This window comes from Polyodon spathula, chromosome 4, assembly GCF_017654505.1.
Source record: "Polyodon spathula isolate WHYD16114869_AA chromosome 4, ASM1765450v1, whole genome shotgun sequence".
NCBI classification, from domain to species: domain Eukaryota; kingdom Metazoa; phylum Chordata; class Actinopteri; order Acipenseriformes; family Polyodontidae; genus Polyodon; species Polyodon spathula.
Window position 1 is genome coordinate 8,638,459 of NC_054537.1, and position 15,403 is coordinate 8,653,861.

Here is a 15,403-nt window from a genome sequence, read left to right on the forward strand (position 1 = left end):
TTTTTAATTGTTTTGTATATTTTAGTTTGTGAAGTTCAGTAAAAAATAAAACGAAAAGTAATTCTATGTGAAATTGTCTATGTACATTGCAGCTAAGGCATGCACAGTTAGACTGTAAAAAAATGGGGAGCCAACTCCAGGACCGCGATATATCCGAATCCGCAGTATAGCGAGGGGCGATATAACAAGGGGTGGGTGTATTATGTTTAATCGCGAAATATCTTGAAATACCTATGAGGTACCTGGTTAAGCCTCTGAAAGTTACATTGGTGCTGTGACAAAGATGAGTAGATGAGCGGCAGAGGACACTGAATTGCTGTTGGCTGTATGTGCAGTGTACCCCTGTATTTCATATCTTGGCAGTCACTGTGAGTTTAATCAGCATAATGCAATTTCGTTCTTAACTGGATACACTTAGAGCCAACCTCTCAAGTGGCTCGTGTGAGAGATCTTTGGATCTGAACTCACATTAGGCAGTTACCGGTACTCTTTCCAAAACATTGCTGTAACCACATGACTTAAAGGTGTAGTTCCTCTAGTTTTAAAACCTCTTTTCTGTGATTTCGCTTCAGTACCCAATTGTGGCAAAGTGCCCGCCCCTGTGTGTATTTTGTGTTGTATGTTGTGTGTTAATGTTGGTGTATAGTCATTGGTACACAGGATATAAACGGGTCTGTGTAACACGAGTGTTTAAAATGTACATTTGTATTTAGGCACAAGGATTGCACAGCACTTCACGTGCAAGTAAAAAGTAATAATATCTGAGCATGGGGAATTGCACTTTATTAATTCACGTGCAGTTGTACCACGACTCCAATTGAATGATTGATTAGCAATCGAGTCTCGGTACAGCTGCATAAAAGCAACATGTTTTCATCCAGTCGGGGTTGTGAGTGGAGAACAGGATTCGAGATGGAGGTAATAATAATAATAGTAGTTAAAAATATCAGCTCACCGTGTTTGTTTAGTGTTAGTCCATTTTGTTTGTCTGTTTATTTTGGCCTCACGTGCCGTGTGCTGTTTTTGTTACAACCTTTTTATTTACTGTCTGTTCATTTATTAAAACGTTGAGCGCAAGGAAGTGCTCAGCTTCCCCAAAACTCGATCTCTTTGTTTATTTCCTGGTTCCTGTTTCTGGTCTAACATCCCCCACTCCAGCCGTCTTTGTGACACATGGTGTCAGAAGTGGGATTACTAGAGCCTCCTTGATGCAGACCAGAGCAGGGACTGCAGTTTTTTAGGAAAAAAAAAAAAAAAAGATGAGAGGAAGGCGAGGAGGAGGAGGCAGAGAGGGGGAAAGGTGAAGAGGAAGCAGAAGGAGCCAAGGTGGTGCACCCTGTGCATTGCCTACGGGCATGAGGACGAGGACTGCCCAGAGCAGGAGCCAGACGATGAGGAGCCCGAACGTCCTATGCCTGAGTGGGAGGAGCCTGAGCACCCAGCGCCCAGATGCAGGGAGCACAGGCGTCTACAGCCCACAAAGGGGAAGGCAGAGCGTCCACAGCCCACGTCTCCACCAGCAGAGGGACACTGGCTGCTGTTTCCACCTCCACCAGCAGAGGAAGAATGCCTGCTGTTTCCACCTCCATCAACAGAGGAAAAATGCCTGCTATTTCCTCCTCCACCACCAGCAGAAGAAGAATATCTGCTGGTTTCGCCCTGAGAGGGAGAGCCGCACCAGTCCCCTGCAAGAGAGGGAGAGCAGCACCAGTCCCCTGCAAGAGAGGGAGAGCAGCACCAGTCCCCTGCAAGAGAGGGAGAGCCGCACCAGTCCCCTGAAACAAGGGTAGACTACACGCCGCCCCCACCTCCGTCGCCAGGAGACTGCACGCCGCTCCATCCTCCGTTGGCAGGAGACTACACACCGCTCACACCTCAGTCGGCAGGAGACTACATGCCTCTGCCACCTTTATCGGCAGGAGCAGAGCAGCAGGAGCTTCCTCTGCCTCTGCCACCTCCACCGCCAGGAGCAGAGCAGCAGGAGCTGCCTCTGCCCCAGCCACCTCCACCGCCAGGAGCAGAGCAGTAGGAGATGGCTCTGCCTCCTCCACTGCCAGGAGCAGAGCAGCAGGAGCTGCCTCTGCCCTCTCCACCAGCAGGAGCAGGGCAGCAGGAGCTGCCTCTGCCTCCACCACCTCCACCAGCAGAGGGTGAATGCCTGCTGATATCACTTCCCCCACCATCACGAGGAGAGGAGCTGGAGCTGCCTCTGCCTCTATCACCATCAGGGGAAGAGGAGCAGGAGCTGCCTCTCCCTTCACCAGAAGGACCAGGAATAGATGCTGGAGGTCCTCAGCAGCCCTTGCATAGGCCGCTGAGGGAAGCATGGAAAAGAATCACCTGGCCACAGTGACCGAGAAGGGGGTCAACACCCACACCCCACCTTGTCCTGACTCCCTGCCTCTCTTCGCCCAAGCATGTCTGACTCGCTTCACCCAAGGATGCCTGTCTCTCTTCGGCAAAGAATGCCTGTCTCGCTTTGTCCAAGGATGCCTGCCTTGCTTCGCCCAGGGTTGCCTTCCACTCCGCATCTCCCGGGGTTGCCAGCCGCTCCGCATCGCCTGGGGTCGCTGGAACTGCTTCGCAGGGGTCGCAGTCAGCTCTGCTTGGCCGTAGGGGTCAATGTGGCCGGAGCCCCACCAGAGGGAGTTGCCGGCTATGAAAAAGGGGGGAGAGGTCAGGAGACCACCTTTCCCCGTAGCTCACCGTGTTTGTTTAGTGTTAGTCTGCTTTGTTTGTCTGTTTATTTTGGCCTCACGTGCTGTGTGCTGTTTTTGTTACAACCTTTTTATTTACTGTCTGTTCATTTATTAAAACGCTGAGCGCAAGGAAGTGCTCAGCTTCCCCAAAACTCCATCTCTTTGTTTATTTCCTGGTTCCTGTTTATGGTCTGACGTCCCCCACTCCAGCCGTCTTTGTGACACCTATTCATTGTCCTTCTCATAGTTGTGTAGTTCAACTTTTCATTTCAATTCATTTCATAGTTAAGAGTTAATGTTTCCAGTAGGGGTGTGCAGAAACTCCTACGCCTACTCAGAACTGCCTTTAAGAAGTATTTTGCGGCAGTTATTCAATAAATCCATTCGTTAATGCGTTGATTTCAAAACAAGAAAAAACGCCCTTCCCTCGCGTTTACAATTAAGTACCGATCAATGGCAAATAATTTCTGCATTGAAATGGCTGGAAGAATATTTCCTCTTATCCGGGGCGCTGACTTTTTTACTGCCGTATTGGCGTACCAAGACCATAAACTGACAGGGCCTCAGCTTGTTAGTACAGCAGCAAAACCCAGCATGAGAGAGGCCCTCAAAGAGGCTGGCATGCAGGCCAATGTGGGGAAGCCAAAGGAATTATATAACTGAAAGAGTCATTGTTCACCAAAATAGTGTTAACTATTGTACTTTGTAAAATACCTCATTTTCACAGTACAGGACAGAAACAAATACAAAAAAAGATTTACAGTAAAAAGTCTTAAATGATCAAACAAGACTAAAGAGTAGTTCTTTTGTTTTGCTTGGTAAGAGATCTGTTAGCAGAATTAGACTGTATTTGAAATCCAATACATGTGTTAGTGATACAGCTCATTCACAGACCACTGAAGGTGAGGAAACCAAACAAATATTTAGGTGAAAACAGGTAAATGCATGTCCGGCACACCTTCAAGAAGAAGCAAAGACAAGAATTTGACATAGCCTTTTACAAACAGAATTACTGTCTGTGCGACTTCCTCTCACGTGTCAAGACAAAAGGCTCTAACATCTTAAAAAAAAAAAAAAAAAATATATAGATGCCTGTCACAGATATGTTACAGAATGAACAAAAACAAATACAGTCATAATCATGTATGAGCAAATCCCTTGTAAATTCTTGCCAGGCTGTCCAGGCTGCAACATCTGGAGAAGGTTTGTAGTTGATTGTTTGATTAATCAAAGCTGGGGTCTTAGACACTGGTCTTTTTTAAAGCCTAGGGCTAGGTTGAAAGAATCATTCCTGAACTTTGTTCTTATCTGCTGGCTTCTACCTCAGACTTAACCTCTTGTTCTGCCCCTTCCCCTTGTTCAAAGTGCACACACCATCAGTCAAACTAAGCCAAACAAGGTGTCACCACCTCTCTGTCTCCAGTGGGCTCTCGGCAGGACAACTGGAATGCTAACTTCAGGGGCCCAGGTACTGGCAACAAACACACGCTGCCTAACAATCCCCGACAGTGTCTTTCTTAGCAGTACATATTCCCCAAGAGAGCTTGAGAAGATTCTGTCATACAAATACATTACTTGTTTCACAGAATAACTTGGCCCCTGTGTTTACAAAAGACTGATGTGGCATAATAAGCTTGCCCCGGGTTATTGTGATTTTCAAAGTGAGGCTTCGGTTTTTAAAGGATAAACCCCATATCCTGGGTCTACTTAAAGAATGCATTTTGTGCTTAAATCCTTCTGTAATGATCACCTACTTCACGTTTAAGTGCAGTGCATGCAGCATGTTGTATGTACACAAAACGTATGTTTAAATATAAGGAAGCACAGCACATGTAAATGTGTTGGGTGATAAACTGCTTTACTGAAAAAACAGCATGTTTCCACATTCCCTTTTTAAAATAAGATTAAAACCCAGCTGGGTGGGAATCTGGTTTCCAGCAGGGTCCCTGTTGCAACGAGTTTCACAGTTGTGTGGCACTGGGAGGTAAATTGACTGGCCCAAGGTGGTACAGAAAATTAGGAGCTCCAGGCATCCAGTCACTCAGCAAGCTCTCACCACTGCATTTCTTCTTTTATTGTAAGTTCCATAGCGAAATAACTAAACAGGTCCTATTAACAAACATAACCCTCTGTCACACATGGTGCATATAAAGCAATCAATTCATAGAAACAGCATGAGTTTAATGTGACTGCCACTTGCCTGAGACGCTGCATGTGATTGGCAGAGTGCATTATTAGCTTAAGGAAGATGATAACACAACATAACCCTGATTTGTGTATGCTGAGGGAAATGCCAGTCTTTCAGAATCAGTGTAGTGGAAGTGGATTCATAACTCATCTGGGCATATTACAGTAGATGTATTCTGCTGGTGAAAGGCTACATGAAAAAGTTATGAGTTGTATGTAGTATTCTGTAATATCACAGAAATTATATAGCATGTATTGTCAGAGTTTTGCAAAGACAAAACTGCTGCTGTAGACTGTATAGCAAATGTCTATAAAAAACATGAATTAAAGCAAAACAGTTTAAAGAAATGTGATGATCAGGAAAACTAACTAATCAGCTACACCATGTAGCTAATGACTGTCTCCAGCTCTAATCCAGGCTCCATTGTGATGGGATTCAGAACACAATGCAGGTGACTCATGCGCTTTCGCAACAGGAATGCTTTTGAATCCAGTTTCAAAACAGGGGGAGAACTTTTAAGGAAAGAATTAACAAACTGAGCAAATGTACACTTATATCACCAGACATCACAAACAGTCCTGCTGTACAAGCACCAAAATCAGTAAGATGCTCGATCGATCTGAAAAAGATTTACAGCACTCTACAACTGAATGACAACAACCTAAAAACTTAAACACAGTACTGCCGTTAAGATTTCTGTGCTGCAGCAATTTTACCTCCCAGATTAGTTGCTAGCCCAGCACATGTACAGTATGAACCACACCGGCATTGAGTTGTACAGTTTTGAGGGACACAGGTCCCCTAACCCAGAGCCCTATTGGAAATCCTACCTTTGTGTCGAGCTCTCCTGTGCATAGCCACTGGTGCCATCTGCACCTGCTGCTTAGGCTGCTTTTTGACCAGGGTCCCCTCGCTGCCAGTCCTCGGCAGCTTTTCCCCTAAGCTGACTGTTTTTGATCTGCTGCCGAAATCTTCTTTCCTGGCCGAAGGAGGCTTAGAAGCTGCTCCAGCTGATGAGGGTCTGGCTAAGCGGGAAGGCTTGGACATCTTGCCAGTTCCTGAGTCCTTCTTTTGCCTCTTTCTGCTCTGTGCGCTTCAGTTCCAATGTTTAATTTCTGATTCCCTTAGTGGAGTTAAGAGGAGGAGGGGTGTGTGTGGGGGGTGGCTCTGCTGTGAAAGGTGCGTTCCTGCAGCTGGATTACAGCAGCGTGCCCCCGGAGCTCATCTTCTCTTCGGAACAATAAAGGCACTGTATGGTCAGCAGACAGTTTATCAGACCTGTGGAATGTGAGGATGTTGTTGGGATGAAAACAGATGACTGGTCTGCCCCTGTGTTAGTGATTTCCTCTGACTGGTCTCTCTCTCTCTCTCTCCTCTCCCCCTCTCTCTCTCTCTCTCTCTCTCTCTCTCTCTCCTCTCTCCCCCCCCCCCCCCCCCCCCCCCCCCCCCCCTCACTGGAGAACAGCTGCTCTGTCAGTGACTGTTAAAAGCCTCTAGCAAGCACAGACCAGACACAGGGCACAACTAAAGAATTCCAGCAGAGCCCACCCCCTCAGGTACACCATTAGAAGCAAATACAGATGTGAGCTCTTCTTTTCAAATGTTATTATTACAGTTTCCCAATCCAGCCGGCTGATTTATAATACTTTTTCCCCCTTTTTCTCTCTTGTCTTTCCTGAATATTTATAGATGCAAAAATTGCAGCATTCTTTTTTTTTTTTTAATAGCAGTCTCCATTCATCTTGGATACACAGAAACTTGCTGTTTAAGAATATTTATGCTACATGAAAAAAAAAAAAAAAAAAGCCGACAGAGTTAACAGATTTCTGTGGGAAGGCTTACAGTTTAACCAGAGCAAACTGTTGTGTTCGACTTCTTTCTGTATAAACCTAATGAGACAAAGATATGCAGTCATGTGTGCTGCTCAGATAGGCTGGTACTGTAGTTAATCTTTGCCCAATGCAGTCCACTGCATGCAGGAAAAGCACAATACCTGAATACTGAGCAGGATTCAAACGTAAAGATGAAAAATGAAATGCAGCCAATTCACACAACAGCACTGCTTTTAATAATAAATAATAATAATAATAATAATAATAATAATAATAATAACAGAGACTTTTTTATTCTATTCTATTGTGTTACTGAAATGCTCACAGTAACTATATTAAATCTGGTATCCCTGTGTGGTTGCCTGCTCTCGTCGTTTATTAAAGATTAACACAGTCAGGTGGGATTCCCTGGTTGAATACTTCCTGTAATAAATCAGACCATTTCACAGAAGATTAAAAGAACCTGATTGCTCACTATTGTGGGATGTATCTTAATAAAGTAGTTTAAAAAAACAAAACAAGACTGATATTTTGACCTCAGAAATGATGTAACACGAAGAGCTTCCTAGAAACACTGCTACCCATAGTCACAGCACAGTATAAGCCACAGGCTAGCCCAGTGGAAAAGTGAACAATATGAGCTGGAGGTAATGAGATGTCCCCTTCTGCAGGGTACCTCAAGAGTTGGAGGAGTCACATGCTATGAAGCCTGACAAGCCAAAAAACACAAATTAGATCAGATATAAGTTGAGTTTTAATTTTTTTTTTTTTTTTTTTTTAAAAAAAAGTTGGCAGTGCCCTAGCAATGTCCAGAGCATAATAGGACTTACATCATTATACAGATATAAGAGCCAAGTAGCTCAGTTGATGAAGACATTGGGATAGACATTGTGTAGTAATGTTTGTCTGCTTGACTTTAGTTTAACCACAGAACTGATGACTGAGTTTGTGGGATCTTTTTTTATCCATACAAAAAAGGAGAAAAACAATGGCAAATTACGAAAGTCCACCTAACAATTTCCCAGTCAATAATTAGCAGCTGAATTAACACATTACCTAGGAATTACGATGTACAAGCTGAATACATTAAAGGGTTTGTATTGTCTCTGGGTAGTTAATTTAGGCTGCCATTTCAAAACATTTCTACGACGGTGACATGCCTCCCTAATCATGACTGTGTGTTGAACCTACACCCCACTCTACCAACATTGTTTAACCTGACGACTGCTACCTGAAACAATCAAATTCTGAACATCTCATCATATGGAACATGTGCCAAATGGAGGGTTTACCTACCAGAAAAAAAGAGGGCAGCTGAATTAGAAAAAAACATGACATATTATTCTTCACCACACGTTTATCATGTGAAAAAGGTACGTCTTCCTGTCAAAGCATGGCAAATTATTAACTACTATATTTATATTCTCGCATGTCATAAAAGTATAGTATAATGCAACACTAAAGCTTCATAATTTAAACCCAAAATATAATGTATAAAGACATGGAAATATAAAACATAGAGGAATTCTCTTAATTAGCATCTTGGGCTCAGCTGAAGGCTACTTACAATGGAAAGGGTTCACTGTTATCTGTTGTCATAATGCCCATGTTGCAGTTCAGGTACAGCTAATTGGTTCAAGCTGTTCTGAGGTATTTAATAATTAACCTGCTCTCAGATGACCCAGACACTGAATGGACACTTTTGTTAAAAGACTTTAGTCAAAGTCAATTGGGTGTAAGACTAGACCTGTCAAAGCCTTGTGTGCAGGAGCCTCATATAAATAAAAAAGGCATGTGACAGGACTCTGAAAAGAAACAATTCAACTGAAAACTACTTATTGACCCCTGCATAGTATGTTAGTCCGTGTGTTAGCCACTGCACCCAAGATCTCATTTACAGTACTTTTAGCTTTGAATGTACAGTACTTCATGTAACAACATCATCTTTTTTTTTCTTAAATGATGATTAAATTTAATAAGTGCCTTCTTTACCACATGTTATTACATGTATCATAATCTGGGGGGATAGGGAGGCTGTCTCTCTGAATGTACTGTAACTGTATGTGTAGAGTTTTACTTATAACTTGTTCAAATTATGAAGCACTTTCATTCAGTTCACACAACTGGAATTACCTACCAAGATATCTCAAGAAAGTCAATCAGATATGAGGGTTTCAGGTGGAGCCGATGACGAAAATACCTGTAAATTAATGGAAAATAAACTTGCTTTTGAACTCCCATTGTAATTAATGGATATTTTAGCCACTAGGAGGAGCTGCATTACACTACACGCATGTTATTAAATGATACGCCTTACGAACTGTAGCAATACCTTTGATGACATTACAACTGTTACACAACGTTCTGTTTACGTTGTTCTACAGCTAGTTCGTCACTGTTCGATCAGTGAGAGTCCCGAGGCATAAAACCTTCATCTGCTCTGAGTATTTGTTGATTTCATATTGTCTCCTTGATCTAAACTTCTGTTTTTGATACGCTTGACCAGATGACCGTGAGTGCTGACCTGGTCACAGTAAAACAACAGTTGTCCTCTTTATGTCTCTTGTATTGTACTGGAGGGTACTTTACATTTGACTCAACATCACACTTCATCGCCACAGCCTCAAAAATGCCTAAATTGGACCAGTCCAGACTGAATCACTGAGATAAAAATAAAGGAATATAACCAGTTTGAAATAATCATACTGTAGTACTATGCAGTAAATAAAGTACTACAGTATATAGCGTACCACAAATTCAGCAAAAGAACACTGTAACATTATTAATGCATGGTTTGTTTAGTTTATTTTTTTTCACTAATTTCGCTATTAAAAAAAATATTTTTAGCCAATATTGGCTCACAATCATAACAATGTTAACATTTTAGCCAAATAAATAAATAAATAATGAAATGAATTATCCCAATACAGGTGGACAATATTTTTTATTATGCTTCACTTCAAACATGACTCACCAAACTGATTACATTCCATGAGAACTGAAGTGAGTCATTGACTACTGTACTTGCCTTTTATTTCCTGCTGTCTGAAAGATTTACTACAAGTGTAATTTTTTAAATCAAAATAAGTCTACAGACACACACAAATACTGCTTTTTATATATATATATGCTGCCATGAAGGGATGCACTTGACTGGCAATGATGTTCAGATATCCTGTGGCATTCAAACGTTGCTCCACTTTTATCAAGGGGCCCAATGTGTGCCATGAAAACACACCCCACACCATCACACCGCCACCACCAGCCTGCAATGTTGACACGCAGCATGATGGATGCATGTACTCATGTGGTTTTCTCCATACCCTAGTCCTCCTATCAGCGTGAAACAGCAGAACGGGGATTCATCAGACCAGACAATGTTTTTTCAATCCTCCAGTGTCCAGTGTTTTCATTCCTTAGCCCACTGCAACCGCAGTTTTTTGTGTTTTGCTGAAAGAAGTGGAACTCTGTTAGGTCATCGGCTGCCATACCCCATTCGTGTCAAGGTATGATGAGTTGTGCATTCTTTTATGGGTCTTTCAGCACCAGTGTTGTACTGGACTGTCAGTTGACTAACTGTAGCCCGTCTGTTGCTCTGTACAATTTGTGTCAGCCTCCTTTGGCCTCTTTCATCAGCCCTTTTTCGACCACTGGCCTGCCTTCTTTAACCTGTCTCCCTTTCACCTACACTGACTGAAGTGGATTTAAACAGGTTACATCAATAAGGGATCATAGCTTTCACGTCAGTCTATTTCATGGAAAGAGCAGGTGTTCCTAATGTTTTGTACATTTCATATATATATATATATATATATATATATATATATATATATATATATATATATATGCGCGCCACTGCGTTACAAATGTTTACAAATTGCTGCATGTAATACACAGGTTACATGTAATATAAGCGATGCATGGCATACTTGATAATAACATTTTATATAGTATATAATAGATTCAACCATGAAACACAGACAAACCCCATTCATGACATCATCTGCACCACAGTGAGTTTACACCATGATCTGTTCTCAATATCAATACAGTTGACACCACCTGCTTGAAAACTAGTACATTTTATTACATTCAAAACAGTGGCATCTCAATCTGGCACATACTGTACACTGGCCTCTTTAATGGAACTCCTGTCATTTACCTTTTCCCTCTTTTCCATACAAATACCAATGGACTAAATCAAGGTTTGCGATGGTTTGAAACACACTTCTAATTGGATTTTGTAACGCACTGTCTATAACAACAGTAAAACAATACACAGTAGTGTTTAAGAGTATCTGTGTATGGCTTCTATCAACACTAGTAAGAGTTCTACTTGTGACAAGTTATCTATCCTATAATCTATACTGTGGTGTTTGTGATATGGTAAGAGCTAACAAAATAATTCCTTACATGTTCCACTCTGAGCATTTTTATTTATGGCTTCTAATTCTGAGCTGCTTATAAAAAAAACTGCCAGTGGATAGGGGTTTACAGTAAACAACATCCTTTCTAGTTTAAGTGCCTCTTTCAGTTAATGTCTTTTAAAAGCTGCTACTCTTGTTTTTCATACTCATCACTGCAATTGCTGGGCATGAAAAGCATAAAGAGAAGGACAGGACATGAATTTTGTTTCCAATTTTTTGCCTTAGAGCAAGTACTTTCTTGTCTCATTTTGTGCTAATGCTGTTTCTCTTTGCAATCCTTTGCAGCTGTCAAGACTGTTATTGTACCAAGTCAACCATAGGCTGAGCAGCTACTAGATGGGTTGCAACGAAAGGAAGCTTAAAATCAGACTTAATTTCTTCTTCAAGTTAAGGACATATAGATGAGATAATTTCACGGTTAATAATCTACACAAATCCCTGTTGCAAAAATTATGCAAAGAGGGGAACTGTGCTTTCCCAGAGTAATACAGAATACAAAATGTCCCTGTTAAGGAATATTATCAGCTCTCCGCTTCAGCTGAGGTTACTGCATTAAGTTTTACAGCCTGCCCCGAGAATGGCAGTTCTGGGACAGCTGTACCTGGAAGACATCAAGGCTAGGTGAACTAATGGCATCCGAGAGATACTGTAGACATTAAAGGTCAATGCCTTCTACCAATGGAAAAGATCATCAAGAATTCAGTTAGGTAAAACGATTGAAGCGTGCATTTATGAAGTGTACGCATATCATAGTTGCTGTTTTAAAAATACATTTATAATAAGTTCCTCAAATGGCAGATCTCTATTTTGTAGATAATCTACCAGAATCTATCTAGCCACTACAAGACTAATGGGTTGTAAGTCTGTTTAGGTATAATCTATATGGGCATTACATTTTTAATTTAATTGCCTTACAACAATCCACACAATTGTCTATGTGAAATGACAGCGTATAAAGTATGTACTGTATACAGGTGCTGCATACATTTGATGTTAAGATTGAAATGTACATTTTTGTAAGTTAACTGTGGTATGTAATTTGGAGACTCCTGACATTATTATAAAAATGCCTTGCTTGTGAGTTTGGAGCACTTATTCTAGTATGTTCAAGTTTTAAATGCGTGACAACAATCAAGCTGGAATTACAGGTGCAGCTGACACGTGTATGGTCTAGTGATGACATGACTTATAATTATCCTTTTGACAGCTTTAGTGGTTGTTCACCTGCTTGACAGCCACATAAAGCTCACATTTATTGCTGATTACACGGCACACAGGACTTTCCTTTCCTGGAATATGGAGTGTATTTTTTTTATATTCTATTTATATATACTTTTTTTTTAATGTCTACACTGTTGAAAATCAATTAGACGGTTCTGCTTCTGTTCAAAGCAAACAGCAGTAATTAAAGCTCCATTTGTGCTCATTATTTTGAATTGGTCCTGTTTTTTGCATTCCGCTGTTGTTGCAGCTTGTTTATCGTATGAAGATTTTATAACTTTCATTCTGCATTCCTCTGAGTTTGTGGCTGGCTGGCTGGGTTTCATGGTGGCTTGGTTTAAAAGCAGCACTGACGCAACCAGTTGCCACAAACTTTCCACTGCCAAGTGTGGAGACCTTTTTGCTGCTCAAGCCTGCATTCCATGGTACCATTCACAGCCATTGAAAGTCTTTGGTAATAGGTCACACTCGTTTTGTTTCTAAACCTCTGTGCTCATGAACTTGGCCAGCTAGTCAGGAAGTCCCTGAAAAGCCATTTAAAAAGTTATAGTCTTAACCAACTGACTCAAAGAAGCAGAATAAGAAGAACAGCTGCAGGGAAAGGGGCACATTCCATATACCGGCCAGCACTAAGAAACTGCAATAAACACAGTCATACATGGTTGTGAGGACATGTTGCTGTGAAGGTGGTAATCTACCCAACTAAGTGGCCAGAGACCCAAAGGGTCCAATGCCACTCCTTGCATCACTCAGGAGTCTTTTAACTTCAAAAGGGGTTCAGGGCGATAGGGTAGGGGTCATATTGGAACCTCTTTTTGTCTTACTTAAAATGCTCTTATTTGAAATTTCCTCACTGCTGCAGACAACAACACATCTAGGCACCAATATAGTTTCAATGAGACACTGGACTTTCGACTTCACTTGAGAGAAATTGCATTAGCAAATACGTGTAATAGTTAACTGTTGGCCTGGTTTCTTAAACATCGAAACAAGGAGAGCTCCCATCATGCATTGAGGTTGAAAAGAATTGTTCATTCCTCCTTGCTGACACAGACACTGCAAAGCATAGTGTCACTTTCAGAGCAAGAGCTAACGTGATGTCTTGGTGATGCTTGTGACACTTTCACCTGTTGATTAGTCTTAAGAGTTGTGCCTGTGAAACGATCAGCATAACAAGCTGCAGCAGAACATGAAATGAACTATTTAAAAGACAAAACATGTTAATTTCTATTGATAACTACAAGGAAAGCTTAGCAATGTGCCACTAATACTTAAAAGTAAAACTGCCTTTCCAATTTGCCCAAAAAATTGCTAGTTTTTGGTATTCTGCATCAGTCACTGTGATTAAGTCCTAATTCGCTTACAAAGTTGGGCTGACTTGTTTAACACTGGGTGTAAAAGCTTTCTAATATACACCTTACAATGTTCTAAATGACCTAATTTACTGTTTGTACACACTTTACGCCAGGCAAATCACTCTGCAGCTCAGTTACCCGCTGTAGGTATTTAAGTATATTCCCTTCCAAATGTTTACAGCCGTAGACTGTGGTAAATTAAAGGATACAGGAAAAACAGAGAACTGGCTCCACTGAGATACTTACAGACATAATGTTATAAGTTCAAATGGCTGAAAACAAACACACTGTAATTAACACGCAGCACAGCAATGAAAACCTACCAATGTGTTTAAGCTATTCATCTCCACAGACTTTTAATAAATGGTTCAACAACAAATTAACAGTATGCACATCTCAGGCCGATTTCTCATTGAGTTGTCTGAAGACATGTCTGCTATATACAATTAAAATGATAATCAATTTCCTTGGAAATCTCAAAAACATGATGTGTTTGACCACCGCAAGATCTCCTGGCGGATCTGAAGCAGTGTGTGAAACTAACCAAACAAAACCCTAGGTTCAGATTGCAAAGCTGATGGTTCAAGAGCGTGCTATAAAAGGAAAATGCATTTCAGTAATTGAATTCTCTTTCGTGGAATACATTATCACGTAAACACAGCATTTGTGATTTGTCTGTTTGCAATCCCACTGAAATATAGCTTCTAGGACAGAATTTTGAATCCTTGGACTACTGATGTTACAAAAATCTGCTGCACACCACTTTCAATTTCAATTTAATTAAAATGTATTTATATATTTATTTACATGTCGGTTCAAAGAGAAACACGTAAGCAATATCAAGAAGTACTAAAAATTACAAAGTAATAATAATAATAATAATAATAATAATAATAATAATAATAATAATAATAATAAACAATACTAATAAGAATTAATAAGAACGATAAAATACAAGATTACAAAAATAAGCAAATAAAATAGATTAAATAAAATATATATTTGTAAATCAGGCTGAAAATACTAAATCTTGACTTCAAAATATCAACCCAAGCAGCACCTCTAATAGAAAAGGGCACAGAGTTCTACAATCTGGGGAGCATTATAACTTTGATTTACAAAAAAGCACACAGATTCTGCTCTAATTTTCACTGAGATTTCATCTAATTCTCAGAGATTTCAGGGATCACTTACATTTAACCAACACACACACACACACAAAAAAAGAAAATAACTAAGTAGTTGATCATTTCGCGTATAGGGCCTAGATGTAAGAGTAAGCTTGACCTATGTTCCATGTTACCAGGTACCTTCCTGTCTCTTCTCTATGGTTTTCCATGTTTCCTGTTGGAGGTTTCAAGCCACCAGCCAATGGAAGATAATTAATCTATTTAGCCTGCCAGTTATTGAGAGGCCTGTCATTCTGAATTCAACCACCGAGAAGTCTGTATATTTATTGGATATAATTCATCTATTCAGGAAATATATACTGAGCATCAAAATAAATTTATCCCTTATATTTGGAACATTTCGAAAAATGACAAACTGTTTTAGAGCAGGTGCAGTGACTTTTTATTGTGCTGATTAACAATTGACATTTTACCGTCTGAAATTGTGGGGGGACAGGGGATACTGTTAAAGTCACAGGCTAGTAGCGTGTGTGGTCAGCGTTGGAAGCAAT

General features: G+C 40.7%; 1 protein-coding gene across 7 annotated transcripts in view; it reads right to left on the reverse strand.

Moving 5' to 3' along the window:
• The window catches only part of LOC121314133 (sickle tail protein homolog), a 225,863-nt gene that overhangs the window by 141,795 nt on the left and 68,665 nt on the right, over positions 1 to 15,403 (reverse strand). For 3 of the 7 annotated variants that reach the window (XM_041247080.1, XM_041247079.1, XM_041247078.1), the window contains exon 1: positions 5,718 to 6,157. The exons of 1 other annotated variant lie outside the window; for it this stretch is intronic. In XM_041247080.1, the coding sequence (XP_041103014.1) occupies positions 5,718 to 5,934 (217 nt within the window). In that variant the 5' untranslated portion in view covers positions 5,935 to 6,157. Of the gene's footprint in view, positions 1 to 5,717; positions 6,163 to 15,403 lie in introns of those variants that run through there. 3 more of the 7 variants (XM_041247081.1, XM_041247086.1, XM_041247083.1) reach the window with 3 other exon arrangements.